Consider the following 27,670-nt stretch of genomic DNA (forward strand, 5'->3'; position numbering starts at 1 on the left):
AACATTTGCAATAACTTTTGCAATATTGAAGATAGCAACTTGATATTTGGCATGCATATGTATCTCATGGAGCTGCACATTTTGAGTGGTGAAAGGTCAAGGTCATCCTTCAAGCTCAAAGGCCAAATATATGGGTTAAAATCGCTCATTTAATGTACACTTTTGCAATATTTCAATATTCAAGATAGCAACTTGATATTTGGCATGCATGTGTATCTCATGGAGCTGCACATTTTGAGTGGTGAAAGGTCAAGGTCATCCTTCAAGGTCAGAGGTCAAATATATGTGGCCAAATTTTATGAGTATTTTTGCAATATTGAAGATAGCAACTTGATATTTGGCATGCATGTGTATCTTATGGAGCTGCACATTTTGAGTGGTGAAAGGTCAAGGTCATCCTTCAAGGTCAAATATATGGGTCAAAATTTCTCATGTAATGTCACTTATGCAATATTGAAGCTAGCAATTTTATATTTGACATGCATGTGTATCTCATGGAGCTAAACATTTTGAGTGGTGAAGGGTCAAGGTCAAGGTCATCCTTCAAGGTCAAACGTTATATACGTGGACATAGTGTTTCACAAACACATCTTGTTATACTACTAGCATCTACAAATACCAGTGATACACTGATTTGCCCATCCTTGTGCTTTCTTTCCGTCCACCATTAACAGGTTAAAGCAAGTTTCGCAAACATCAATAATACTACCTACGAAGCTTTAATACTTGAATGGATGATATCTTTAAGCACTATCAACACATCCACATCACCTGAATTTATTTTTACCTGTATGTTCACCTTCTTTTGGACTGAAACTAATTCTGGTGCTCAATATTCTAGATGAACCCAAAATGATATGTTTTGTCTATTATCAATACTTCTACATCGCTGAAAGCATTTTCACCTTTACATGTACCTACTAATGGACATATTCAAAAGAACCCATCAATCAAAACTGACAAGAAAGCAAATGGTTGATTGAATGCAGCGTCTTGGTCTAACTTACCCTCAGCACTAAGCTGTTCTCCAAAAAAGGGACACAAATTCACATAATCACAGCATTATGGCCTGTTCATTGCGAAACTGTTTGAATCTTAAACTACTATCCAAGTGTCACTTAGAATTTACACTTAAATGCTTTTTTTCTGGTCCCTAGCCTTCTGGGTGAGGAACATGCTGTCTTGTATAAATTGCATTTTTATTTAATAGAAAGACAGTATCATCCCTATATTTTGTGAAATGGATCTGATTTTGTAAGAAGATAAGAAGAAATTTATTAACTTAAAAATGGTTCTGTCCTTCAGGTGCAAGACGTGCAACACAACAGAAAGAAATGCCATATGTGTGAACTGTATTAAAACTTGCCACGGCGGTCATGATGTTGAGTTTATACGACATGACCGCTTCTTTTGTGACTGTGGCGCAGGAACTTTGAACAATTCGTGTCGACTACAGGGTGAGCCTACGCAAGACACGGACACCCTTTACGACTCGGCTGCGCCCATGGAGTCTCATACAGTGCGATTAAACTGAACCTTCATGCTGAATGGGCACCAACACCTACCATGCAGTGGAAATAAGTTTGCCAACACCTACCATGCAGTGGAAATAAGTTTGCCAACACCTACCATGCAGTGGAAATAAGTTTGCCAACACCTACCATGCAGTGGAAATAATTTTGCCAACACTTACCATGCCAAAAGCCAAAAAGTGTGTCTTGTGTAGAAGAATACCTTGTGTTACAGATACCTTAACTTATTTTTCTGTTAAGAAATGCAGTCATGAGGGAATGGAATTTGATTTTGTTTTGTATATTCACAGCTGTAGAAACCAGTGATGAACGTACATATAGCTCTTTGAAGAAGACAGAGATTAACTTTTTAAATACACAATGGGTACTTGTTCACAGATTTTCAGCATTTTTTAAAGTTTTTCATGAATGCCTGACCTGTCATGAATGCCTACTTGACATACTAAAAGGATTTAGAAAACTAACATATAACAACATGAACATAAAACAAACGTTAAAATATTTTTAAGAATGTTAGACCCAACCGGGGTCGTTTTGGAATGAAAATCTGCCTTTTTCACCCCTTAACCATCTTGACAGTTATATTGCATCATGCATGTTTTAGCACAAGTAAGAAAACCACGCGCTGATTAAAATCTCAAAGAAAGCCAACAGAAGCAGTCCCAAATCATTCAATTGTTTTGCATGTGTAATGCCTCGTAATCTTATCCATTGCAAGCAATGATCCCCTACTCATAAATGACTTTTTGTATTTTAACTTAATTCTAATGTCAGTAGTGTCATTCTTCTATTGTGTACACTTGTCTTTTGGTTTTTGATATAGTAGTGCCATTCTTCTATTGTGTACACTTGTCTTTTGGTTTTTGATATAAAAAATTGTAGAGTTGTCAATTCATCATATCTGTGAACAACAGTTAATGTAGAAGATAAGTATGTTCTTCAACTGCTGTACAGCTTTTTATATACAATGATCACAACTCAAACTTATGCACACAATTTAATTGCACAGTGTAGATTATCCTGTCAGAGCCTATATTTTCTGGTGCTGTTATTTTAACAACAAATTCTGTTGTGGCCATAGATGTTTTCATATGACCAGTATGCATTTGTGTTTAATGTAAATCATTTTTATATGAAAATTTTGTTTTTTTTTATTAATAGCATTTTCCATTTTGTATAAGTTTTTATTTAAACATCATTTTTGCTTGCCCTCGATGGGTAAAATGGGTAATAACTTTGAAGTTCAGATAACTCTTCCTATAACTTTTAGTCTTATTTTTTGTATATGTTCATATTTTATATCGCTATGTACCATTATCTTAAGTAGTTAGGGTATTTTATGGCTTATATCAAAATAAAGTGTTGATTTTTAAAAAGTTAGAATTATTTTTATGCAAAGGTAGCAACCACTTGTTGCAATTTTCAAAATCACCATTACTATGGTATGACACAGTTATGAGTTTAGCAGTATTACTATTAATACAATTATTTGTATAGGTTAGTCACTACTTGGTTAGCAATACTTATCCTGCAAACAATCCTACAATTTCTACATTAATTTGAAGCTTATATATGGTAAGTTCATTTCAATATTCTTTCTTCTTTAACTTGTATTTTATCAAGTTACATTTAACTTATGTATTCTTTATCTGGACTGTATTAAATATGTGTTTTCCCATTTAAAATATCCTATATTTTAAAATAGAGAAATGATGTCTTAAAAACTTGACTTATAAAATGTACAAATTCACCACATGTATGCCATTTCTTCATTTAAAAGAGTCTTATTATGTAATCTGTATTGTCATTCAATTTAAGACACGTCCTTGACTCCTCTAGCTTTTATTCTTTGTTTGATAGTCACAGGGATCCAAAATTAGCCTAAATCAATATGCTTTAATGGCAGAATTCTGAATTGCCAGGCCAAACTGCCCATTCCAACTGCTGGATGGTCAAAGAATGTAAAGAGTTGGGTGTGAAACCATAGTATGGGATATATTGTAGACATGCTATGCAGATACTATAGTTTCACACTAAACCATGGGATGTACTTTCTTTCTTAACAGTAATAAACATTTTGTCCTTTTACCTAGAGGCATGTTGATAAAGGAAATATATATGCATAATAGGCCATTATGTCACTTTATATTTGTTTACAGATAAACGGGACACGAAGTCCTTACATGGCAAGGTATAAGTGCCCAGTCACACTTTTAACAGCAATATTTGTAAAAACATCTGTAAGTTCTTGTAAATATGCATGTACAAAGTGCATATAACACAGTTATCAAGTTTTATTGTACAGAAAACTTATTGTTGTGTATAGATCTTATTTTTATCTGTACAGATGTCAATGTTTTTGTATCGCTTATTTCATAGTCTCTAAGGTGTTGGTTTTATTGTTGTTGACTGTTGTGGCACTTGTAGTTTCATTTATCTCACTGTTAAGTGCTAGCTTGAAAGCATGCCTCATTGTATAATCTTCTCTAACCCTCTATTGTATGGTAAGCAGTCTTCTTGTATTGTTTGATCAGCTGATATAACATTGTAGTTACTTAAAAATTTATATTCTTAATGTTTGCATGGGGAAAGTGAAATGTCATTTGAATAATTTTGTGTCTGAAATCATCATTTTGTGTCAGAATTTTTGCTAAGCACTAATCACACATCATTACCATTTTTAAGATGCCCTCACAAATAAAAATTACTACTTATTGATATAAATGCACACTAAGTGTGTAATTTTGTATCAAGAAGCATGAATCTTTTATACCTAAATTGTAATTCAATGTTTGAAACCTAGTTTATTGCCAAGAGACATGTTTTGTAATTATAATTGTAGTACAATTACAATTTGTTTTAGATTTCCTCTTGGGTGAACCATTTTGATGGGTGAATTTTAGAGGAATGCAACTGTCGTCATTTTGACATAGGATGTGGCTGTTACATTGTCTGTGCAGTCCAATCAGTCTGTTTAACTTCATTATTCATTTTTAGATCGACTATTATATATGACATATTATATAGTGGAGCTATCCTACTCACCCCGGCGTCGGCATTCCCGTTAGCGTTAGCGTGCAAATTTTAAAGTTTGCGTACTACCCCAAATATTTCTATGTCCTTTGACATATTGCTTTTATATTTAGCTTACTTTTTAACCAACATGACCCCAATCTATAAATAAGAGCAGACAACTGTATCAAGCATTTTGACAGAATTATAGCCCCTTTTATACTTAGAATATGCATATTATTGATAAATCTATGTTAAAGTTTGCGTACTACCCCAAATATTTCCTATGTCCTTTGACATATTGCTTGTATATTTTGCATACTTCTTAACCAACATGACCCCAATCTATAAACAAGAGCAGACAACTGCATCAAGCATTTTGACAGAATTTTGGCCCCTTTTATACTTAGAATATGCATATTATTGATAAATCTATGTTAAAGTTTGCATACTACCCCAAATATTTCCTATGTCCTTTGACATATTGCTTTCATATTTTGCATACTTCTTTACCAATATGATCCCAATCTATAAACAAGAGCAGACAACTGTATCAAGCATTTTGACAGAATTATGACCCCTTTTATACTTAGAAAATTGAACATTTGGTAAAGTTTTGTGTTTTGGTCCATTTTACTCCTGAAGTATCATAGCTATTGCTTTCAGACTTGGAAAACTCGCTAACTATGGTATGGGGACTGTATAGGGCAAGTTTCATAACTCTGGTTGGCTTTTTAACAGAATTATGGCCCTTTTTTGTCTTAGTAACTTTGAATATTTTGTTAAATTTTGTGTTTACATCCACTTTACTTTTCAAGTATCTAGGCTATTGCTTTCAAACTTTAAATACTTTCTTACACGATGATGGTACTGTACCTGGCAAGTTTAATTTGACCTTGACCTTTAAATGACCTTGACTCTCAAGGTTACATTGCCATAACTCCTTTATTTATGATCAGATTTGATTCATACGTTGACAAAACAACACTTACCTGACATACCACAATGCACTCCACCCAAACCATCCCCCACGCCCCACCCCAGAACCCCTCCCCCCCCCCCAACCCCCACCCCCCCCCCCCCCCAAATTTTTTTTTTATTTTTTTATTTTGGAAAGATCATCTATTAAATGAACACCCACCCACATTATACCCCCCCTCTCCATGATGGCTTACATTATACCGTCAAGCACTCGAATAGTCGAGCGCACTGTCCTCTGACACCTCTTGTTTTACCTGATTTACTGTTACATAGCTGTGTTTGAGAAGTTAGTAAAAGTTTTCTGTTCCCTGTACCAGTTTAAGTGCTCATTTATGTGTCACTGTCAAGAATTGGAATTTAGTTTTAGGTTAAATTTTAGGGATTATATGGTCTGATGTTTACATTGTTTGGTTTACCTAAAATTACCTTTAATTGGAATGCATTAAACTAAATGCTACCGTTTAAACAGTGTATCTCTATCCTTTTAACAGCATTGATACCCTTTTAGTAAACATTATTTTCCGAATGTTTATATTATATGTGGGTAACCCAATATTCTAGTCGCTATCAAATAGGTTTTACTGTATTTTTTTGTTTACTTTTATTGGAAAAATAAGTTCATACAGTTTTAAATACACTAGAACATTCTTAATAGGGATTTGTTTCATTGTTTGGGTTTGGAACTGATATCTGATAGGGAAATGTTAGCAATTACAATAGTTTCCCTCTGAAGCAGCGATTTTTTGGTATTGTTGGTGGAGAGTGGCTGTATGTGTTTCTGTTATATTTGTTAGAAAGTTCTGTTAGTTTTAAGATAAATACATTTATATCTTGTGATATTTTTTTAGCTTTTCTTGCAGGTTTTCTGTGTCTTTGTTAAGATCTCCAATAGTTAAGAGCATATTGATTTTTAGCTCATCTATTTTTTGAAAAAAAATTATGAGCTATTGTCATCACCTTGGCGTCGGCGTCTGCGATGGCGTCTGTGTCGGCGTCGGCGTCCGGTTAAGTTTTGCGTTTAGGTCCACTTTTCTCAGAAAGTATCAATGCTATTGCATTCAAACTTGGTACACTTACTTACTATCATGAGGGGACTGGGCAGGCAAAGTTAGATAACTCTGGCGTGCATTTTGACTGAATTATGTGCCCTTTTTATACTTAGAAAATTGAAAATTTTGGTTAAGTTTTGCGTTTAGGTCCACTTTTTTCAGAAAGTATCAATGCTATTGCATTCAAACTTGGTACACTTACTTACTATCATGAGGGGACTGGGCAGGCAAAGTTAGATAACTCTGGCGTGCATTTTGACAGAATTATGTGCCCTTTTTATACTTAGAAAATTGAAAATTTTGGTTAAGTTTTGTGTTAAGGTCCATTTTATTCCTTAAGTATCAAAGCTATTGCTTTCATACTTGCAACACTTACTAACTACCGTAAGGGGACTGTGCAGGCAAAGTTATGTAACTCTGACTGGCATTTGGACGGAATTATGGGCCCTTTATACTTAGAAAATTGAAAATTTGGTTAAGTTTTGTGTTTTGGTCCACTTTACCCCTAAAGTATCATAGATATTGCTTTCATACTTGGAACACTCGCAAACTATCATAAGGGTACAGTAAAAGGACAAGTTGCATAACTCTGGATGTCATTTTTACGGAATTATGGCCCTTTTTTGACTTAGTAACTTTGAATATATGGTTAAATTTTGTGTTTCGATCCACTTTACTTCTTAAGTATCAAGGCTATTGCTTTCAAACTTCAAATACTTTCATGCTATCATGAGGTTACTGTACCTGGCAAGTTGAATTTTACCTTGACCTTTGAATGACCTTGACTCTCAAGGTCAAATTATTAAATTTCTCTAAAATTGCCATAACTTCTTTATTTATGATTAGATTTGATTGATACATTGACAAAACTACTCTTACCTGACATACCACAATAGACTCCACCCAAACCATCGCCCGTGCCCCAACCCCCCCCCCCCCCCCCCCCTATTTTTTTTTTTTTTTTTTTTTTTTTTTAAGATCGTCTCACAAATGACCACCACACCCTCACACTATACCCCCCCCCCACCCCACCCCCTCCCCAATGTTTTTTTTAAACGGTTAAAAAACAAAACTATTTATTTTGATTATTTTATGTTTGAAATACCGTCCAACCATCGCACCCAAGAATCCCCACCCCCCACCCCCCCTCCCCCCACCCGAATCCCCCCCCCTATTTTTTTTTTTTTAAGATCATCTCACAAATTACCACCACACCCTCACACTATACCCCCCCACCTCACCCCCCCCCCAATTTTTTTTTATGAAACGGTTAAAAAACACAAATATTTATTTTTATTATTTTATGTTTGAAATACCGTCCACCCCCCCCCCCCCCCACCGATTTTTTTTTTCCTTTTTTTTCGCATTTTTGGAAGAAAATGTAATAAATGTCCACCCCCCCACACAATGCACCGCTCTTCACTCCACCCCTCCATCCTTTGTGATTGAAAATGAGAGTCCCTTCACCTTTAAAAAGAAAATAGATGAGCGGTCTGCACCCGCAAGGCGGTGCTCTTGTTTATCATTGAGCTCACCTTGTGTTCAAGTAATATTATCTTAGCATTGTTAATTATTACCAAACATCTATTGGAAGAAGAAAATTACATCCGAAGTTAACATAAGCTTACATTTCACACATATTTTTTTAGTTTGATTGCACTTCACTTTTTTATTGTAAAGGTTTTAATTTCAATTTCATTTGTATGGATGTTTACTGCCATGTCCACTCTTAATGTTTAAGCTTTTATTCTCAGCCTTCAGATTTATTGACACAAAACTTTGTTTATATCTTTTTGATGAATGTAGATGTTTGCAGACAAAGTTCATTTGTTATGTTATGCCTGCATTTTGTTTAATATCATTTTAGCTAGTTGTTCAGCAAGTTTTATCACAATAAACCGTCATTTTTGTAGTTTAAGCCCAGTATGAAGAGTAATGAATTTATTTATATTCAAAACTGATCTTTGTGTTTTGCAAATTATCATAAACATTAAAAAAATGATAAACCATCTGTTTTGCTGTAAGTTCTTTTCCCAGCTTATGAAATCTATTAGTGTGGAACCAGGATTTATAGTTACGAGCTTAAATGCAGCAAGAATAGTCATGACAGATTATGAAACACCTCGGAAAGGCTTGGCAAAAATATTGTCTTATAAACGCGGTGTTAGAGTGGATGAGGTGTCGGCCTAGCGATAGGGAGTTTGTGGGTCGCTCCTTACTCGGGGTGCGTTCTCATTATCTCCTCCATAGACACAAAGTACTGGTTCTTTCCAGGAAACGGACTCGACCGTGTCCATATCTGCCTATAATAGGCCTTCCTTTAATAGTCAGCAATTGACTGTAGGAAGTACGAAGTAGAAGTAAGTCCATATAAATCATGTGACATCTAGGCTTATTTTGTTTTCACCTTCAGCGCATGATTTAAACAAAAATATAAGAGAAAAACTGTACTATGTTACATTTCAAATATCAAACCCCTGACCCTTGCAGTGTCAAAAAAGTTTTTTTAAGTTTATCCATAATAATTTCACAATTCTATAGAAACATTTAAGCCACAACGTGTGTCAAGTTATGACCACAGGAGCATGATTTGAACATACTTAACAGAGGACCACTATAAGACGTAATATGACAAATGACAAATCTATACTATATTAATGTAAGGAAAACAAGAAACCCGTTTGGCGAAGCCAACTTTGACATCAGAGGCATGATGGGAACAAACTTGGTAGAGAACCACCATACAATGTTGAACATCAAAATTAATATCAAACCCCTGACCCTAGTGGCTACAGAGATTTTAAAAGGTTTTTACTTAGTAAGTCTATTTAAACTTTTAACCATTGGGCTTGGCCAGGTTTGACCTCCGAGGCATGATATGAGCAAACTTAGTGGAGGTAATCATACTATGATACATGCCAAATACCAGACCTCAGCCTTGCAGGCCAGTTACATTGATGAAGATTTAAAAAATACTATATACATGTACACATAAGGAAAACCAGAAAATCCCAGGGTGAAGCCAATTTTGAATCAAGGGGGAGTATTTTAACTAACTTTGTACTGGGACACCATACAATGTTTCACACCGAATAAGAAACCCTCGAACTTTGCAGTTCCATACAATATTTTTTAAGTTGTTTACTATGTAAGTCTGTAAAAATCATGTGGCCCCTGTGACCTGGCCAGTTTTTAACCTAGTGACATGATTGAAAAAAACGTCTTAGATTACCACAAGACAATGATTCACCCCATATAAGTCCTAACACGTGTGGTTTCAGAGATTGTTTAACCTTGTCTTGTGTTCAATGTGTTTCAAGCTCCAATGACCAACATATGCAATGGATCAATACGATTTGAACTTCTTCTTTTTTTTTCTTTTATAATAATGGCTATGTTCAATACTGATACATTATGGCCATGCGTGGGGGGTTACAAAGAAATAGATTGATAGGTTTCTCGAGTTACTCAATCCACTCAGGGAAATCCTATCAACAGTGATAAAAAAAGGTGCAAAACCTAACACCTTAAGCCCTTAAGACTTAAATATATACATATACAACTGTGAATGTGGTGAGAATATTAGTAGAGTTAAAAACAGGATAAAAGCAGAATCATGTGATCTAAGGAAGGAACACTGATGTAGACAGCACTGATTTAAATCCAGGGATCGTATCAGCGCTGACTACATAAGATGGAAGTGTGTTCCATTGTACAACTGTTCTTGGAAAGAAATAAAATTTGTGGTAATCAGCTGTACTTGTTGGTATTTGGTATGCCATGTGATGGTGATGGCGTGAGTGTCTAATGTATGGAGTGAGATAGTGAAGGGGATTGACATCAACATGGTTATATACTATTTTATAGAACAGAATGAGTCTAGCTTGTTGTCTTCTTGATTGCAAGGTATTCCAATTCAAATCCTTAATTATATTTGTGACCGTGCCCAGTGTCTTGCTGTAATTATTTGTTACAACTTTTAATGAGGGTAGATCTAACTAAATGATCAAATGTATGAATTGTTATTGTAATCAGTCCAGTGGTTCAGTTATTTGAAGGAAAAAATAAAGTCACGCAAGTAAGCACGGACTGACGGACGAAGTCAACCACTGTATGCTTAAATGTGCTCGGGAGGGCTAAGATATTAGAAGTTGACGACAACGTCAGGGACATTCCATATCACAAGTGTATCTTAATCTTAATTACCTCCCTTGACAAATTCCTATCCAATGTAAACAATTGTGCACTTTTAATTTGACAACACTAAAATGAATGAAGATATAGGTTTCGATAACGACGCAAGCAAAAGGGTAAAAACAGATTTCATTGACCTCCTGAAAGTAACAATCATCTCTGTGAAAACTAGGGAGCATGGATTATTTATTAGATGGATAAATATGATACAAATTTCGGACGCTTTCGTTCGGATGAAATGCTTTTCGTAGTAGATTAAGATATATCGTTATTCAACTAAAATGTTCAAATATCTATATCTGCATTTTAAATGTATTCCGTAAGAATTTAGTATGTTTTGTCTGTGTTTTATAAACGGTAAACATTTTAGCAATGTAACAACAGCTTGACTTAACACAGGTAAAAGAAAAAATGGAGAGACATAGGGTGGTTAATGTTGCATTTGAACCAAGAAGTCAAACCCACAATAACCAGCTCGTAGATTTACAAAGCTATGGAAGCATATTGTAACCACTACACACATGAACATATCTGACTAGTCCATATAAACGGACTCCCAGAGCCTGTGATAATTTTTGCTATGGCGGCTCTGGCAGTCCATTTGCACCCCTATATAAACATGGGTGCAGTTCACCGCAGAGATCCGTGCGCTTCACTTAACAGACATCGTTCGAGACATATTGATAAAAATAATGAATAAACTTAATAAACATGTTAAATTTACCTGAACAGCAACGTATGGACGTTATCCTTTGCATGCACCCTAATAAATACAACAATGTTTCAACACACTATTCTCGTTGACATTTTTATGTTGAAATTTGAAACAGTTTTTCTGTGTCGAATTTTCGATATCGTTGTCGACTTTAATAGGCTCCATCACATAACCCGACGTGCAAAATATTGGTGTACTGCAACCTAACCAATATTGCGTCAATTTTCCAATATGGCGGATACAGCGTAATTAAGAAAAACTAAGTCAATAAAAAGCAATTATTTATTGCTTTAATGGTACCATTTGGATGAGTTTGTGGCTTAGACAGGTAAACTTAAATAAGTTCTTGCAGTTTCAGTGTTCCTTAACCCTTGCATTGTTGATAACATTTTGCACCCATGGACAAGAGAGAGCACATTGCAACTCTCAGCAGCCCATTGGGTTATAAAGCTGAGAGTTGAATTATTGCAACTAATATCTGACTACTGTTAATGTCCAGCTCTGGGTAAAGAAAACTTGCAAAAAACTAATTTATCTGAATGTGAGAGTGCTGTATGCTCCTATTTCAATTTCAGTGAATCAGTGCTTCTGTTAATGCCAATAACCATGTGTAATTTTAAAACTAGTGGATGTTGCTGGCAGGTTGTTTCATGTGGCAATGATTGCATGTTTTTTGTTAGTGTGCTGATAAAACAGCAAACAGCTTTTAATATGTATAAAATATATTATTGCATTCAACTGTAAGAAACTTTATATTCTTTAATTATGTCTGAACATAAAAGGATGCCCGAAAATAAGTATTTTGTGCAAACATGAGGATGTTAAAACATTTAATGTAGAGTAAATTACGGTGACCTAAACTTCATTTTTTGTCCATGGAAATCAAATTGCAAGTTATATTAGAATTTTAACAACATAAGTGGGTTTTTTAACCAGGTTTTCCGAAGGAAAAAACTGGTTATTAGATTGGCGAATGCGGGCGGGCTGGCTGGCTGGCTGGCGGGCTGGCTGGCTGGCGGGCTGGTGGAATAAGCTTGTCCGGGCCATAACTATGTCGTTCATTGTCAGATTTTAAAATCATTTGGCACATTTGTTCACCATCATTGGACGGTGTGTCGCGCGAAATAATTACGTCGATATCTCCAAGGTCAAGGTCACACTTTGAGTTCAAAGGTCAAAAATGGCCATAAATGAGCTTGTCCGAGCCATAACTATGTCGTTCATCGTCAGATTTTAAAATCATTTGGCACATTTGTTCACCATCATTGGACGGTGTGTCGCGCGAAATAATTACGTCGATATCTCCAAGGTCAAGGTCACACTTTGAGTTCAAAGGTCAAAAATGGCCATAAATGAGCTTGTCCTGGCCATAACTATGTCATTCATTGTGAGATTTTAAAATCATTTGGCACATTTGTTCACCATCATGGGACGGTGTGTCCCACGAAAGAATCACGTCAATATCTCCAATGTCAAGGTCGCCACGACTAAAAATAGATTTAAAAAAAAAAAAAAAATTACAAAGGGGGTTAATTTTTTTTGGTCATTTCAAAAGTTCAGTTTGAGTTTTCTCCCTTTATCAGATTTTTTTTTCACAATGAAAACCTGGTTTTGTGACAATTTTGTCCCTTGTTCTCTGTAGGATGCAAAAAAGGGTCGTCGGGCACAGCCAGCCAAGGCTCCAGCCACTCCGGAATTTGAATCCACAGGGAACCAGTCTCCTCAGAATACTCATGCAGAGGTAGCAGTCGTGTCAATTGGTCTCTCCCCACTTAATGAGATTCCCTTTTGTCCTCTGTACTTACATCTATCCGTCATTTTGTCTATTAAACTTATTTGTGTTGCTTGAATGATACTTTTGAAACATATAGACCAGCATGCAAACTTGCAAACCTACATTTTTGGGTTCAGCTATTATGCGAAGAAATGGAAACCTTTTTAAGTAAACAATTACATTGAAGAACTTTTCTGGCCCAAACCTCAATAAGTATTGTTACTTCAGGATTTAAACTTTAGATACATATTTACCAGCATGTGAACAATCACAGCTATATTGTATGATTTGCATGTGTTTGGCGTTCTGGAATTATGGCCACTTAACATTAAATAAAGTACTTTCCACTTGTGTCGCATGGAGCTCAAGCATTTACAAAAATATTAACAAGCATAATTTTGAACTTGCTTTCCTCCATATTTTGAGATACCTCCATATTTTGAGAAGGATATTATTACTATAACAAGACTCATGGCCCCTTTCTTATTTAAAGATTATATTTTTAACTTTTTTCACACAAAACTAAAAAAGGATTGCTGTTGATGAGCTGAAAATTTATAAAAACATTAATCGGCATGTGAATAATTACACCTCCATGTTTTGGTTTGTACATTTTTAAAACAACCCAAGTTTTGGCCCATTTTTATACAATTTTATTTTACAGTTAATAAACTTGTGACCCCAAAAAAGTATGTTTCAAATCAAATTTTCCCAGTTTCATATTCAGTTGAAATCCATGCATGCTTCCCAAATTTGATTTGTTTCTGTTAAATTGTCAAGTGTTGTTGTAAAGGAAAAGCCAGGTATACTGGGACTTCCCATCTATGGGAAATGGACCATTATTCTGACATAATACATGTTCCTTTCGACCGCTGTAAAACATAAAACAGATATTCCATTTGATTATCTGAAAGGGATCCTTCTGTTATATTTTGTGTAGCTATTGACCTAATAAGGTATAACTGACGAATACAGAACTAATACAAGTCCATGTATTTTGTACATATGAAATGGTCCTGTTACTGCTTAAGGCTTCAGATGATGGTCCACCAAAGCCCAACAGAGTATCAGGCTGGGGAGAGGATGCACCCAAGCGGCCCAGGTTTGTGTAGTCTGTCTGCCATTGTTGTATAGGTTACTTGAAACTTCATGATCTACATGAGCTCTCTGTTAACTAAACATATTTACCTTTATTTCCACATATAAATGTATGTATATATGTGTGATCATAGCAAACAAGGCTGTAAAATACTAAATCTAAAACAATTTATTCAAGCTTGCAAAGCCTTAGTCTTATTAAAATATCCCAAGTCAGCTTCCTTATTCGCTTAATATATTTTGTTCACCATATTGTCAAACTACAACACATTGAATATAATAGTTTGTTCAAATATGTTTCTTGTCTGTTCACTGTCCATACTAAACTATTTAACACATAATATTTATAAGAATTACTTTGATAGTTAAGTTTCGTATTTTATTATAATTAGATAAAACATGCAGAAGAAAACTTCACTAACAAATTAGGTGTCCTCATAATATTGTTGCAATAGGTCATTATGATTTTTCATTCCTATAATAATGTGTATGGTTTTAAAAAATACCAGCTTTCTTTGTCAACTTTGTACATTTATAAATGGTATTAATGAGAACACAATTTGTCTGTCGGTCGGTCTGTCTGTCCCAAAAATTTCATCCAATCTTCACCAAACTTGGTCGGAAGTTGTATCTAGATGATGTCTCGGTCAAGTTTGTATATGGGTCATGCCGTGTCAAAAACTAGGTTACAGGGTTCACTTAGTGAGTTTTAAACCGAAAGTTTGTCCGGACCTTAACTATGTCATTTATCGTTAGATTTTAAAATGAATAGGTACATTTGTTCACCATCATGGGACAATGTGTCATGCAAAAGAAGTATGTCAATATCACCAAGGTCAAGGTCACACTTGTAGTTGCCCATAAATGAGCTTGTCCGGGCCATAACTTTGTCATTTATTGTGAGACTTTAAAATCATTTGGCACATTTGTTCACCATCATTGGACGGTGTGTCATGCGAAAGAATTACGTCGATATCTCCAAGGTCAAGGTCACACTTTGAGTCAAAGGTCAAAAATGGCCATAAATTAGCTTGTCCGGGCCATAACTATGTTGTTAATTGTGAGATTTTAAAATATTTGGCGCATTTGTTCACCATCATTGGACGATGTGTCATGCGAAAGAATAAAGTCCATATCTCCAAGGTCAAGGTCACACTTTGAGTTCAAAGGTCAAAAATGGCCATAAATGAGCTTGTCCGGGCCATAACTATGTTGTTCATTGTGAAATTTTAAAATCATTTGGCACATTTGTTCCCCATCATTGGACGGTGTGTCATGCGAAAGAATTTCGTCGATATCTGCCATGTCAAGGTCACACTTTGAGTTCAAAGGTCAAAAATGGCCATTAATGATCTTGTACGGGCCTAAACTATGTCATTCATTGTGAGATTTAAAAATTACTCAGTACATTTGTTCACAATCATTGGACGGACGGTGTGTCATGCACAAGATTACGTAGATATCTCCAAGGTCAAGGTCAGACATTGAGTTCAAAGGTAAAAAATGGCCATAAATGATCTTGTCCGGGCCATAGCTATGTCATTCATTGTGAGATTTTAAAATTTCTCAGTACATTTGTTCACAATCATTGGACGGTGTGTCATGCGAAAAAATTACGTCCATATCTCCAAGGTCAAGGTCACACTTGGAGTTCAAAGTGAAAAATGGCCATAAATGAGCTTGTCCGGACCATAACTATGTCATTCATTGTGAGATTTTTAAATGACTCTGTACATTAATTTTGTTCACAGTGATTGGACGGTGTGTCATGCGAAAGAATTCAAAGGTCAAAATGGCCATAAATGATAATGGCATAATAATTCTTAAAAATTGCCATTAATTAGGTTCTCTTGTTTTGTGAAGACAGCATGCAAAATATTCTGTGTCAATGCAGCATGTGGGGGTATATGTCACGCCTGTTAAAAAACTCTAGTTTGTTTTGTATTTTTCAGACGTGCACCTGGTACAGGAATGGAAACATTTGAAGAGTAAGTCTTTTGGTGATAATTATGATAAGTGTTTCTTTGAGTCTTTATTATAGTAATTTAGCAGTTAGATGTTGTTTAGACGCATAGTGCATTTATTAAAGTATTACATATAAGCTTCATTATGAGAACATGGGTCTTATGCCATATTCGCAAGTCTAGTCAAGAGTAAGATCTGATGTTTAGACCAAAAAATCAAACATGACTTAAGTGTGGGCAGGTTAGCTCCTGGCGAATGCGCAGGCTGCTATGCAGCTACCCTGGCTGCATAAAGCGGAAAAAAAACGTTTTTGCATGGCATTTAAAGGAAGGATGGTCAATATTTGGATCCGGATCATCCATCTCAAATGAATTGAAATCAAGCACTTAACTTTTTGTGGTACCCAGTTTAACATTTGTCTTTTCATCCATGTTAGACTAGTAATGTATAATCTATTGGCTTACGTCGATGATAGAAAATATAATATATTAGGCTGGGTCTATTGTATTTAACTATATACAATGTATCTCTTAAATAGACATTAATTTGCCCTTTAACAAATTAAGGCTCTCCACGGCCAAGAAAGTCCCCCAAAGGTACATTTTTAGCTATGTTATGGTGATTTTGCAAAATTTAAGTTTTTATAGATTCCTGCACATTTTTGGGCAAAATTAAAATAGTACTCACCATCATTCTCAGCACAAATTGCACATTTTAGTTGAGAAACAACATTATTGTTGGCACTCTGAAAATACATTAAATGAAAATTAAACAGAAGTATCCACCAAGACATTTTTTAGTTTTAGTAATAACAAGAGCATTGGCATTTGCCAAGATCAAGGTGGACTTTGTTATTTAGCATTTGAATTATCTTGAATTCAGTATTTTTCTTAAAGTGGTATTTATTTTTGTCTATTAAACTTTTTGTATCAATGAATATCATGGCTTTATTATGAAACTATTGTATTTGAGCCGTGCTCTGTGAAAAGGATGTTTAATGCTTGTGCGTAAAGTGTCGTCCCAGATTAGCCTGTGCAGTCCGCACAAGTTAATCAGGGACGACACTTTCTGATTTTATGATATTTTCTGTGTAAAGAATGTCTCTCAAATCCAGTTTAGGCTGAAAGTGTCATTGCTGATTAGCCTGTGTGGACTGCACAGGCTAATCTGGGACGACACTTTACGCACAAGCATTAAACCCCCTTTTCACAGAGCACAGCTCATTTATAAAAGAAATGTTAAACAGGTACAATTGTTTAACATTAAAACCCTAAAATGTGTGTGTGGATTTTTCGTCTTCCGTTTTGACTTCGATTAGTGTTATGCTACAACGAAATGCTTTAATGGCTTAACATTTAGTAAAAGATTGCTTAACTTTCATTTTGAAATGTTATTGCATAAACTGGTATTTGTCTTGAAGTGTTATTTGGTTAATTAAATTTTTTTTTTGTGCAAACCACATTTACCATATTTGGTGTGCATGTTTTCATTTGTCGTATTCCGTGTTCACTACTGTGTTTGTAGCGAGATATTTCAAGGACTTGATATTGAGTCAGAGATGGCTAAGATTGCTGACCGCTCTCGTCGTTCACGTGGTCAAAAATCTGGATGGCAAACAGAGGCTGAGTTGGGTCCCATTTGTTCCCCATATCACGTGTGTCTCCCTATGTTTGTGCCCTGTTTCAATGCATTTTCCCAACTTGTGACCTTGCATCTGGACCCTGATTTTCTTTAATATTACACTTAATGAAAATAGTATGTGTTTAAGTGTTTGGTAATTGCATTGCTTTCATTTCAGTTGGTATATTAATGTTTTCATGTTTTTGATTTGCCAATAAATTGTTACAAGGTGTCAGTCTAAGAATTTTGTCGTAGGTTTGTTGTTTCGACCATTCTATATTTGAATATTGGATATATTTATGAATAATATATTTGTTTAAAGCATTTTGTTTTACTTTCGTGATTCAATCTCTGACTTGGAGCAATATAAATTTTCTTTTTCTAAGTAAATAAAACAAAAGTATTTTTAGAAAGTCTGATTTTTTTCCAGGAAAAAAGGGTGAGTAACACCTGGTTATAAATATGAAAGGGTTTATGTACTTGGAGACATGAGTGACCAGATATTTCCGTTCATAACATGGTATAATTGGAAGATGAAATTCAGCAGGATGGCTTTAATGGAATGCTTCATATACATATGTATGCTTGTTGCAAATTCATAGTAACAAATACTAAGTTATGTGGTATATAGCATGCTATATTGCTTGCATGGTGCGTATCAATGCTTTTCACACTGAAAGCAGTTAACTTACTACTCAAAGATGATTATATCCTACGTGTTTGTGAGCACATTGGATTTTTCAATAGTACAATAAAGCATGGGTTTGTTACAAAATTTCATTCCTGGTTGCTAGCACAGTTGTTATAGTGCTGGACTGCAAATTCATTGTTCTTGAAATTATTAGTCCTCTACTGGTGAAACCAAAATGGGACTTATGGTTTGCGCTCTGTGTGTCTGTCAGTCTGTCACACTTTTCTGGGTTTACAATAACTTTAAAAGTTCTTCATATTTTTTCATGAAACTTGAAACATGGACAGATGGGAATAAGGAGATTATGCACGTCATTTCATTTTGTTCCTACATCAAGAATTCTGGTTGCTTTGGCAACAAATAGACTAGAAAAATTGCTGAAAATGGTGGATCCTGCGATTACTTTAAAAGTTCTTCATATTTTTTCATGAAACTAAAAAATGGACAGAGGGTAATATTGAGATTATGTACGTCATTTCATTTTGTTCCTACTTCAAGAATTCTGGTTGCTATGGCAACGAATAGACTAGAAATATTGCTGAATATGGTGGATCCTGCGATAACTTTTAAAGTTCTTAATTTTTTTCATGAAACTTGAAAACATGGATTGATGGCAATATGGAGAGGTAGGGGACTTTTATTGCTTGGCAATAGTCTTGTTGTTTTTTTGCCATCCTCCACCGCCTTGTGAGTCACCGAGGGCAAATTGTAATTTACTGGTATAACAAAGTGAACAAACAATTGGTGAATCAGGGAACTCAGGACAAGTGTGAGGTGGTTAACCCTTTACCACTTAAAAACGTATTTAACCCTCTACCACTTAGATACAAACTTTTTGTGCATTTGAACTCCCTAAGAAAGATAAAATTATTTAAAAACCTTTCTTACTAGATTCAGGTTTTAAAGGCTTCATTTCCAACCCTTAGATACTGATGAGAAGCAAGCAGAATAAAACCTGAACAGACTGCAAGTTACTCGCAGGCTGTTCTGGTTTTATGCTGTTTGCACAAAGCCATTTTCTCTTCGCTTCTGAGTGGGAAAGCGTTAACTGACCTCCGTGATATAACTGAAGTTGAGTTGAAGACAGCGAAAATTCCAAAATGAACAAATATGAACCAAAAAAGTTTCTATCCAATGAAAAAAACTTTTAAAAGTAATACATGATGAAACAAACTCTTTAATTAAAAAAGGAATTACACAAAAATGCAACTGTTCATATAAAGAACATGTTCAATTTGTATACCCCTTTCCTGATGTTTGTGTATGACATTGTAAGCTGCATGGATGGTTTAATGTCTTAATACACCCAAAATAATGATGTGTGGAAAATGCTTTGAATTGTTCTCACATTTACCTGATCTACCAGCACCATTCGCACATGGTCACCTAGTGTATAAAACTGGTTGAAGCTTTTAAATTGTAACAAACTGGCTACTAAATTTAGCATAATTGTAAAAATTTATTGTTTCTGAACAACATGTGTTCTGGTTGAATTGTAGACTTTCTATAATCATTTCAATGCTAAAAGGACTTGGCATGGAGAAAATGGATTCATTCAGTTATGAAATGTATACTTATACATTGATGGACATAAAAAAAACATATTCACTACTTTGATCAAATAAAATACAAAATAAGAAATCTGATCAAAGCACAAAGTAAAAAACAAACATCTAAAGTGAGTATCCAAGTCATGACTTTGGAGCCATATGATGAAAAGACCATAGACATTGCTGATATTTTTGGTAAATAAACCTAATCATGGATATAAAGAAAAGTCACAAGTAAATATGAGCTCACCTGTATAAGGTATATTGATTATTTTTAATCAGAATAATATGATAGCATGTTCGGTGACTTATTGTTGTGTTTGTTTGTGTAATGTCTAATGTAGTTGTTTCCAAATCCTAATATTAGAGTAAAGCTGCCTTATTATTTGATTGAGTGTATCTTATACCTGTTGTTAACTATTTGCTGTATATTTGAGCAGTGAAAGATTGAGGCCCCACACTCCGGAAAGCGAAGAATCAGACAATGGTAGGGTTTACGTTTTTAAACCTTTAATACAACTTATGACTATTTGTAGATCGTTATTGTCTCCAGTGTATCAAAAGCAGGAAACATCATACAATATGTCTGGCTTGTCCCAACATAGTGTTTAAAATACTTGCAGCATTTGTATAGTAAAGTAAGTAATAAACAGAAATGTGTCATCACTTACAATGAAACTCTATTGTTATGCTTAATTTGTGAAATTATGTTGTCATCACATAAATACAAAATGATTTTCTGATGTTTTATTTAAGCATTTTGTCATAGATGAGTTTTTAATTTATTAGCTCACATTTTTTTGCAGACATTCCTGTGATACCTGACTTGGAGGACCAACAGGAGGAAGATATCACACAGACCATAGCCAGTGCTCCAAAGTAAGTGACATTAGACCATAGCCTGTGCTTCAAAGTAAGTTACATCAGTCCATAGTCAGTGCTCCAAAGTAAGTGACATCAGTCCATAGCCAGTGCTTTAAAGTAAGTGACATCAGTCCATAGCCAGTGCTCCAAAGTAAGGGACATCAGACCATAGCCAGTGCTCCAAAATAAGTGTCATCAGACCATAGCCAGTGTTTTAAAGTAATTGACATCAGTCCCTAGCAAGTGCTCCAAAGTAAGTGACATCAGTCCATAGCCAGTGCTCCAAAGTAAGTTACATCAGACCATAGCCTGTGTTCCAAAGTAAGTGGCCAGTGCTTTAAAGTAAGTGACATCAGTCCATAGCCAGTGCTCCAAAGTAAGTAACATCAGACCATAGCCAGTGCTCCAAAATACTAGTACGTGTCATCAGACCATAGCCATTGCCCCAAAGTAAGTGACACCAGTCCATAGCCAGTGCTCCAAAGTAAGTGACATCAGTCCATAGCCAGTGCTCCAAGGTTAGATACATCAGACCATAGCCTGTGCTCCAAAGTTAGTGACATCAGTCCATAGTCAGTGCTCCAAAGTAATTAACATCAGTCCATAACCAGTTCTTCAAAGTAAGTGACATCAGACCATAGCCAGTGCTCCAAAGTTAGTGACATTAGTCAAAAGGTAGTGCTTAAAAGTATGTGACATCAGTCCATAGCCTTTGCTCCAAAGTAAGTGACATCAGTCCATAGTCAGTGCTCCAAAGTAAGTGACATCAGTCCATAACCAGTGCTCCAAAGTAAGTGACATCAGTCCATAGCCAGTGCTCCAAAGTAAGTGGTATCCGTCCATAGCCAGTGCTCCAAAGTAAGTGACAGCAGTCCATAGCCTGTGCTCCAAACTAAGTGACATCAGTCCATAGCCAGTGCTCCAAAGTAAGTGACATCAGTCCATAGCCAGTGCTCCAAAGTAAGTGACATCAGTCCATAGCCAGAGCTCCAAAGTAAGTGACATCAGTCAATAGCCAGTGCTCCAAAGTAAGTGACATCAGTCCATAGACAGTGCTCCAAAGTGAGTGACACCAGTTCATAGTCAGTGCTCCATAGTAAGTGACATTAGTCCATAGCAAGTGCTCCAAAGTAAGTGACATCAGATCATAGCCACTGTTCCAAAAAAAGTGACATCGGTCCATAGCAAGTGCTCCAAAGTAAGTGATATCAGTTCATAGCAAGTGCTCCAAAATACTAGTGACATCAGTCCATAGCCAGTGCTCCAAAGTATGTGACATCAGTCCATAGCCAGTACTCCAAAGTAAGTGACATCAGTCCTTAGCCAGTGCTCCTAAGTAAGTGACATCAGTCCATAGCCATTGCTCCAAAGTAAGTGACATCAGTCCAGAGCAAGACTAAGTGCTCCAAAGTAAGTGACATCAGTCAAAAGGCAGTGCTTAAAAGTATGTGACATCAGTCCATAGCCAGTGCTACAAAGTAAGTGACATCAGTTCAGAGCAAGTGCTCCAACATAAGTGACATCAGTGAAAAGGCAGTTATTAAAAGTAAGTGACATCAGTCTATAGCCAGTGCTCCAAAGTAAGTGACATCAGTCCCGAGCAAGTGCTCCAAAGTAAGTGACATCAGTCAAAAGGAGTGTTCAAAGTAATTTATATAGCCATTGCTTCAGAGAAAACATATAGCTAGTGCTATGAAGTAAGTCATATAGCTTATGCTTGCAAGTTAATTATTTTAAATTACGTGAAATTAGAATCGGATGTTTCCACCAAAATACCTTGAGCAGATTTAAGTGATGTTCATCAGAGAAATTATTGATACATACATGTTATGTAATTCAACTGTTAATCTGCAGCCTCCCTCTGTGAACAAAGGGTTTAATGCATGTGTGCAAAGTGTCATCCTTGATTAGCCTGTGCAGTCGGCACAGGCAAATCAAGGATAATACTTTCCCTTTTCCTTGTAATTTTAGTTTAAAGGTAATCTGTCCACGACACTTTATGAACACGCATAAAACCCCTTTTCACAAAGTGAGTCTTATTTGTATTGCATGCCTTGCCTCTTTTAGTGTGGCAGTCAACAGGGTGGCCACGTACAAGGAGCTGGATAATGACCTGCTTAAGCAGGCAGCCTTTCTCACGCTGGTAGGGCAGGCACTGTCAGATTGAGATGTGTCAGTTATTCTGTTTACATTGAAATGGGCCTTGCTTTGGGAAAACAGGGCTTAATGCACGTCGGTAAAGTTTTGTTACAGATTATCGTGTGTATTCCGTGTCATCTCAGATTACCCTGTGCAGACTGCACAGGCTCTTTTGGGACAACCCTTTACACCCATGCTTTAAGCCCCCTTTTCCTAGATTGAGACTTAAATAGTTATGTAATATTAAAACCTTTTCTGGGACTGACATCACTCTAAGTCAAATAAATCTGGCCTTAATGACAAGTTACAGTTTGTATATGGTGATTAAGATATTAAGTCGTGTTAAAACTTACTGTACTTACATCTCTTCATATATGCATTAAAAAAAAATATTTTAGATATATTTGCATTTAAAATTTAGTTACATTTTTTTGGGGGGGATTGGTTCATGCAAAGTTTAAAGACGAGCAATGTATTAATAAAGGTTAAAGTTTAAAGTAACATCTTCCATCTCTGTTAACATTACAATAAAATATAAATATACATGATAATAATAAAATATAAATGTACATGTATTTAAGATCCTTTTATTAATTTTGTTTCCAGGATGGCGAGATAGATCTGAAATTACTGACCAAGTCCCTCTCCACAGAAGCAGACCTCGTCGAGGTAACTGTGTTTATTCTCTTTTTTATACACTTGGGACAATTTCAGCAGCCTTCTGAGAAAACTGGGCTTAATGCATTAGCGTAAAGTGTAGTCCCAGATTAGCCTGTGCAGTCCACACAGGCTAATCAGGGACGACAATTTCTGCCTCAATTTGATTTTTGCTAAGAAGAGACTTCATTTAAACGAAAAATGTCATAAAAGCTGAAAGTGTCATCCCGGATTAGCCTGTGCAGACTGCACAGGCTAATCTGGGATGACACTTTACGCACAAGCATTATGTCCAGTTTTCTCAGAATGCATCTCATTTAGTCATTTGGGATTAAGGTTGATCTGGCTACTATTTGGATACTTAACAGTAAACAAATATGTCTCACAAATGTTCTTGCAATAGTAAGGTACTATTTAATAAGAAAAAAGAAAAGAGAACAGTCCTAATGTGTGTGGAAAATTTACAAAATGATTGCAAAGATAAAGAATTGTGCATGGTGTTGTGCCCATTAATTTTGAGAAACTTTGCCAATAAAGCCAATGATCGTATATGCATGCAATTGTCTGCAAAACAGTTATGACTGATTTCATAGTAGATACATATTATATATGCATATATATTAATTTGTTTGTAGATACATATTATATATGCATATATATTAATTTGTTTACAAATGTCAGTCATTGATTTAATGCTGTTTTTTTCGTCAAACAATTGAATGAAACAAATTTAAGCACACATTCTGGGTCAAACTTATTGCTGAAAAATGATCAAACACATTGTATAATAAGCAGCGTAATAGCCTAATATGTTTTAGTGTTATGATCCTAGATCATAAGCAATCAGTCTTTTAAAGCTATGTGTTCTTGTTTATGTCCAAACAGTGTTCAATTTATCTTCCCTAGACCCAAAGAAATAAAAGTGGGAAAAGAAGTCATTGTATCTCAAATATTAAACTAAGTCTTACAATAATGTTTATATCTTCCATAGGAACCTTGAGTGTGGTGTAGTGGATATGATGTGCACCTAGTGTTCAGAAGGTCATGGATTTAATTATCACTCTGGGACTGTTGTCCATATTTTCTTTTAAGTAACCATGTACAGGCTGTACTCAGGAAATGATCTCCTGTGTTACCCATAAGTATTAACTGACCATGAATGTACTTTCAGGAGGACAAGCCGTGGGACTGGGACAGGTTGTTTACTGAGGTGACCTCTGAACTCCTCACTCAGTGGGAGAAATCTGATGGGGAGGTGGGAGAGTCAGCAGGGGAGACCAACCAGCAGCCCATCACTGCCTAGCAGACCACACTGGATCCTACCACATGACTTGTTATCAAATACCAGGATGATCTATGTTTGATTTAGTATGGATTTCTATGTTTACAATATTTATACTAAGCTATTTATGCTTTGTGTTACTTATTTTTATGTCCAATAAAAGACATAAACATTTCTCTTGAATTGCTTTTTGACTTAACAATGTTTGAGGACAATGTTTATTTCCACTTGCATGTCTTCATTAATTGTGTGTAAAAGATTTGGGGTTCCTAAATGCATTTCATAGACCGTTCCATGGTGACCCAAGATTTAAATGTTTCCTTTAAAATGACAAAGATTGAAATGCCAAGAAAATCATTTTATAGATAATACAAAATGTATTATATACACGCACATGTTCGGCTATGTGTATCAGTCATTTAAACTGTATGTGTTACACTGATGTATTCTGATTGGTGTATGACACTATTTATTTTGGCACGATGGTTATATAACATTCTATTACATAACGTTAACGTTCCGATACAATATTATGCCGACTCTGATAACAATATAGCCATATTGTGTTCGAATACTTATTCGAATCTCTCTTAAAACAACTGGCAATCATAAAAAGTTTAAAAAATAAAATAACACAGATTCGGCATTCAGGAAAGATGCGGCACTATATAGTGCAATATCAACCTGACTCCAGTCATAATCAGCGATGTTTACCCGTTTTAAGTGGACAATATCTTCATGGAATTTTAACAACCAGTAATCACTAAAGAAATTCTGATATTATTAAACATTGGACAAAAAAAACGATGAAAGAGAAATGCTGGTTGTATTTATGTGTTCAACCATTAGTATGTTCTTGAAGCTGAAAAGCATGGTGCCATTCTTTATGTAAGGATGACATCAACTCGAAATATTAACATGGTATGGCATTTATATAAATCCACAAAATGTGTGTATATCTCAGTATTTTTAAAATGAAACTTCTCCGTACGAAAGTAGGCGCAACCACGAACGCCAATACGAGATGATAGTAAAACTGAAATGCGAATTAAGATACAATGATGCCTATAATACCCACAGTTGAACGACACCAAGGGGCAATGGTCTAAATAGTTAATACCGGTACATTACGAACTAATGTGAGGCGGGAAAGTTGAATTCATCGTAAATTCCGATATTGTTCCTGTTGCAGTATCATAACAAGAACCAAAGAATAAAAGCAGAATCAATGCAGTATAAGAATTGCCGCACTAAATTATACATCGTTCTAAATTGGATCAATTAATTTCCAAAATTAGGGATGTCTAGTATATTTATTTCTATATTTAGAATAGTTCGTACAGAAATTCCCTTAACCCTTTACCATTCAAATACGTATTTTGACACATGTGTGGTTCCTTAAAAAGTTAAATTAATTAAAGACCTTTCTTACTACATTCAAGTTTTAAAGGCTTCATTTCCAACCCTTATAAACTGATGAGCAGCAAACAGCATATACAACCTGAACAGTGTGAGTTACTCGCAGGCTGTTCTGGTTTTATGCTGTTTGCACATAGCCATTTTCACTTTATTTCTGAGTGGGAGAGGGTTAAGCAAACAGCCTAGAACCTGATGAGACGCCGCATCATGCGGCGTCTCATTAGGGTCTAAGCTGTTTGCCAAGGCCTTTTTGCTAGACACTAGGCATAACTGGGTTAACTTACATTCTCAGGGCGGGGCTCTTCGTTCTCAAACGTGTTGTGTTGAAAATGTTAGAGTATTGCTACTGTAAGCTGTCCTGTTGCAGTTTCTTATGCTTGTATTCTTTTGTTAAATACTTGTGTCGTATTTGCTCTCTGTGTGTACCATAGTTGAAGTTCCTGTCCACATCCAATAATTCAATGCATGCTGAAATGGCATCAGTGCTTATGAAACAACTTGATGTTTGTTTTACTTAACAATGTTCCTCTTGTACACATATATTAAATATGTTTATGCTCCAAAGTTTTATTGGGAATACAATGTATACTTAACCGTACGATTAGAACGAAGCGTTATTTTAAAAATAGGTTGACTCCAGAGGCAACACTCGCTATTGCGTGCATAGAAACGATATATACTCACAAACTCCGTATTATAACTCCGATTTTAATGACCATTTTGGAAGGTAAGATGCCCTTTCAAACGATTGCTTCATAATCCTATTTAACATGTTAGTAGACTGGGATCTTAAGTCATGGACATATCAGATATATATTATAAAAATAAGTTATGTTTACCAATATTGTAAAAAAACTAAGCGTGGGTTCAATTTACTTAATTTGGTAAATTATTTGTGAATAATGTTTTATGAACTGAACGTTTATATATGGAACTGGCAGCCATCCATGCAGTATTAGAATCATTTGTTAAGTTCGACTCCTGTCGTCTTCATTTTTTTAATTACACAAAACTAACATAAAAGACGTGAGGCTTACAGCTCTTAGTCCCATCAATTCCCGTAAATATGAGTCGCGTTCTGGGAAAACTGGGCTTAATGCATGTGCGTAAAGTGTCATCCCAGATTAG

At 35.5% G+C, this 27,670-nt stretch overlaps 2 protein-coding genes across 4 annotated transcripts in view; both read left to right on the plus strand.

Annotated features, from left to right (window-relative positions):
- The window catches only part of LOC127872960 (F-box only protein 11-like), a 39,662-nt gene extending 34,191 nt beyond the window's left edge, over positions 1 to 5,471 (plus strand). The window contains exons 18-19 of one of the 2 annotated variants that reach the window (XR_008045856.1): positions 1,306 to 1,657; positions 1,690 to 5,471. Coding sequence is in view for 1 of the 2 variants with exons in the window: in XM_052416482.1 (XP_052272442.1) it covers positions 1,306 to 1,534 (229 nt within the window). In the remaining variant the exon portion in view is untranslated. Of the gene's footprint in view, positions 1 to 1,305 lie in introns of both variants that reach the window. The other variant, XM_052416482.1, reaches the window with a different exon arrangement.
- A 5,292-nt stretch (positions 5,472 to 10,763) lies between these two features.
- LOC127872963 (intraflagellar transport protein 43 homolog A-like) lies at positions 10,764 to 25,298 on the plus strand. 2 transcript variants are annotated; one of them, XM_052416486.1, is made up of 10 exons: positions 10,764 to 10,884; positions 13,126 to 13,224; positions 14,289 to 14,359; positions 16,308 to 16,343; positions 17,845 to 17,946; positions 20,622 to 20,668; positions 20,988 to 21,060; positions 23,113 to 23,188; positions 23,791 to 23,853; positions 25,013 to 25,298. In XM_052416486.1, exons 1-10 carry the CDS (start codon positions 10,843 to 10,845, stop codon positions 25,142 to 25,144), a joined length of 741 nt encoding a protein of 246 aa, XP_052272446.1. In that variant the 5' UTR covers positions 10,764 to 10,842; the 3' UTR covers positions 25,145 to 25,298. The 2 variants fall into 2 exon arrangements, with proteins under 2 accessions (XP_052272446.1, XP_052272447.1); XM_052416487.1 differs by lacking the exon at positions 17,845 to 17,946 and having other exon boundaries at positions 10,778 to 10,884.
- Positions 25,299 to 27,670: the final 2,372 nt, after the last annotated feature.

Source organism: Dreissena polymorpha, chromosome 3, assembly GCF_020536995.1.
Source record: "Dreissena polymorpha isolate Duluth1 chromosome 3, UMN_Dpol_1.0, whole genome shotgun sequence".
Lineage (NCBI taxonomy): Eukaryota > Metazoa > Mollusca > Bivalvia > Myida > Dreissenidae > Dreissena > Dreissena polymorpha.

What these genes read in the sequence shown, in the direction of transcription:
- LOC127872963 (XM_052416486.1), top strand. Translation starts at nt 10,843, where the DNA reads ATGAATGAAGATATAGGTTTCGATAACGACGCAAGCAAAAGG. An exon ending in CTCAGAATACTCATGCAGAG is followed by an intron (nt 13,225 to 14,288) that starts GTAGCAGTCGTG and finishes TTACTGCTTAAG; the next exon opens with GCTTCAGATGATGGTCCACC. An exon ending in ACCATAGCCAGTGCTCCAAA is followed by an intron (nt 21,061 to 23,112) that starts GTAAGTGACATT and finishes TGCCTCTTTTAG; the next exon opens with TGTGGCAGTCAACAGGGTGG.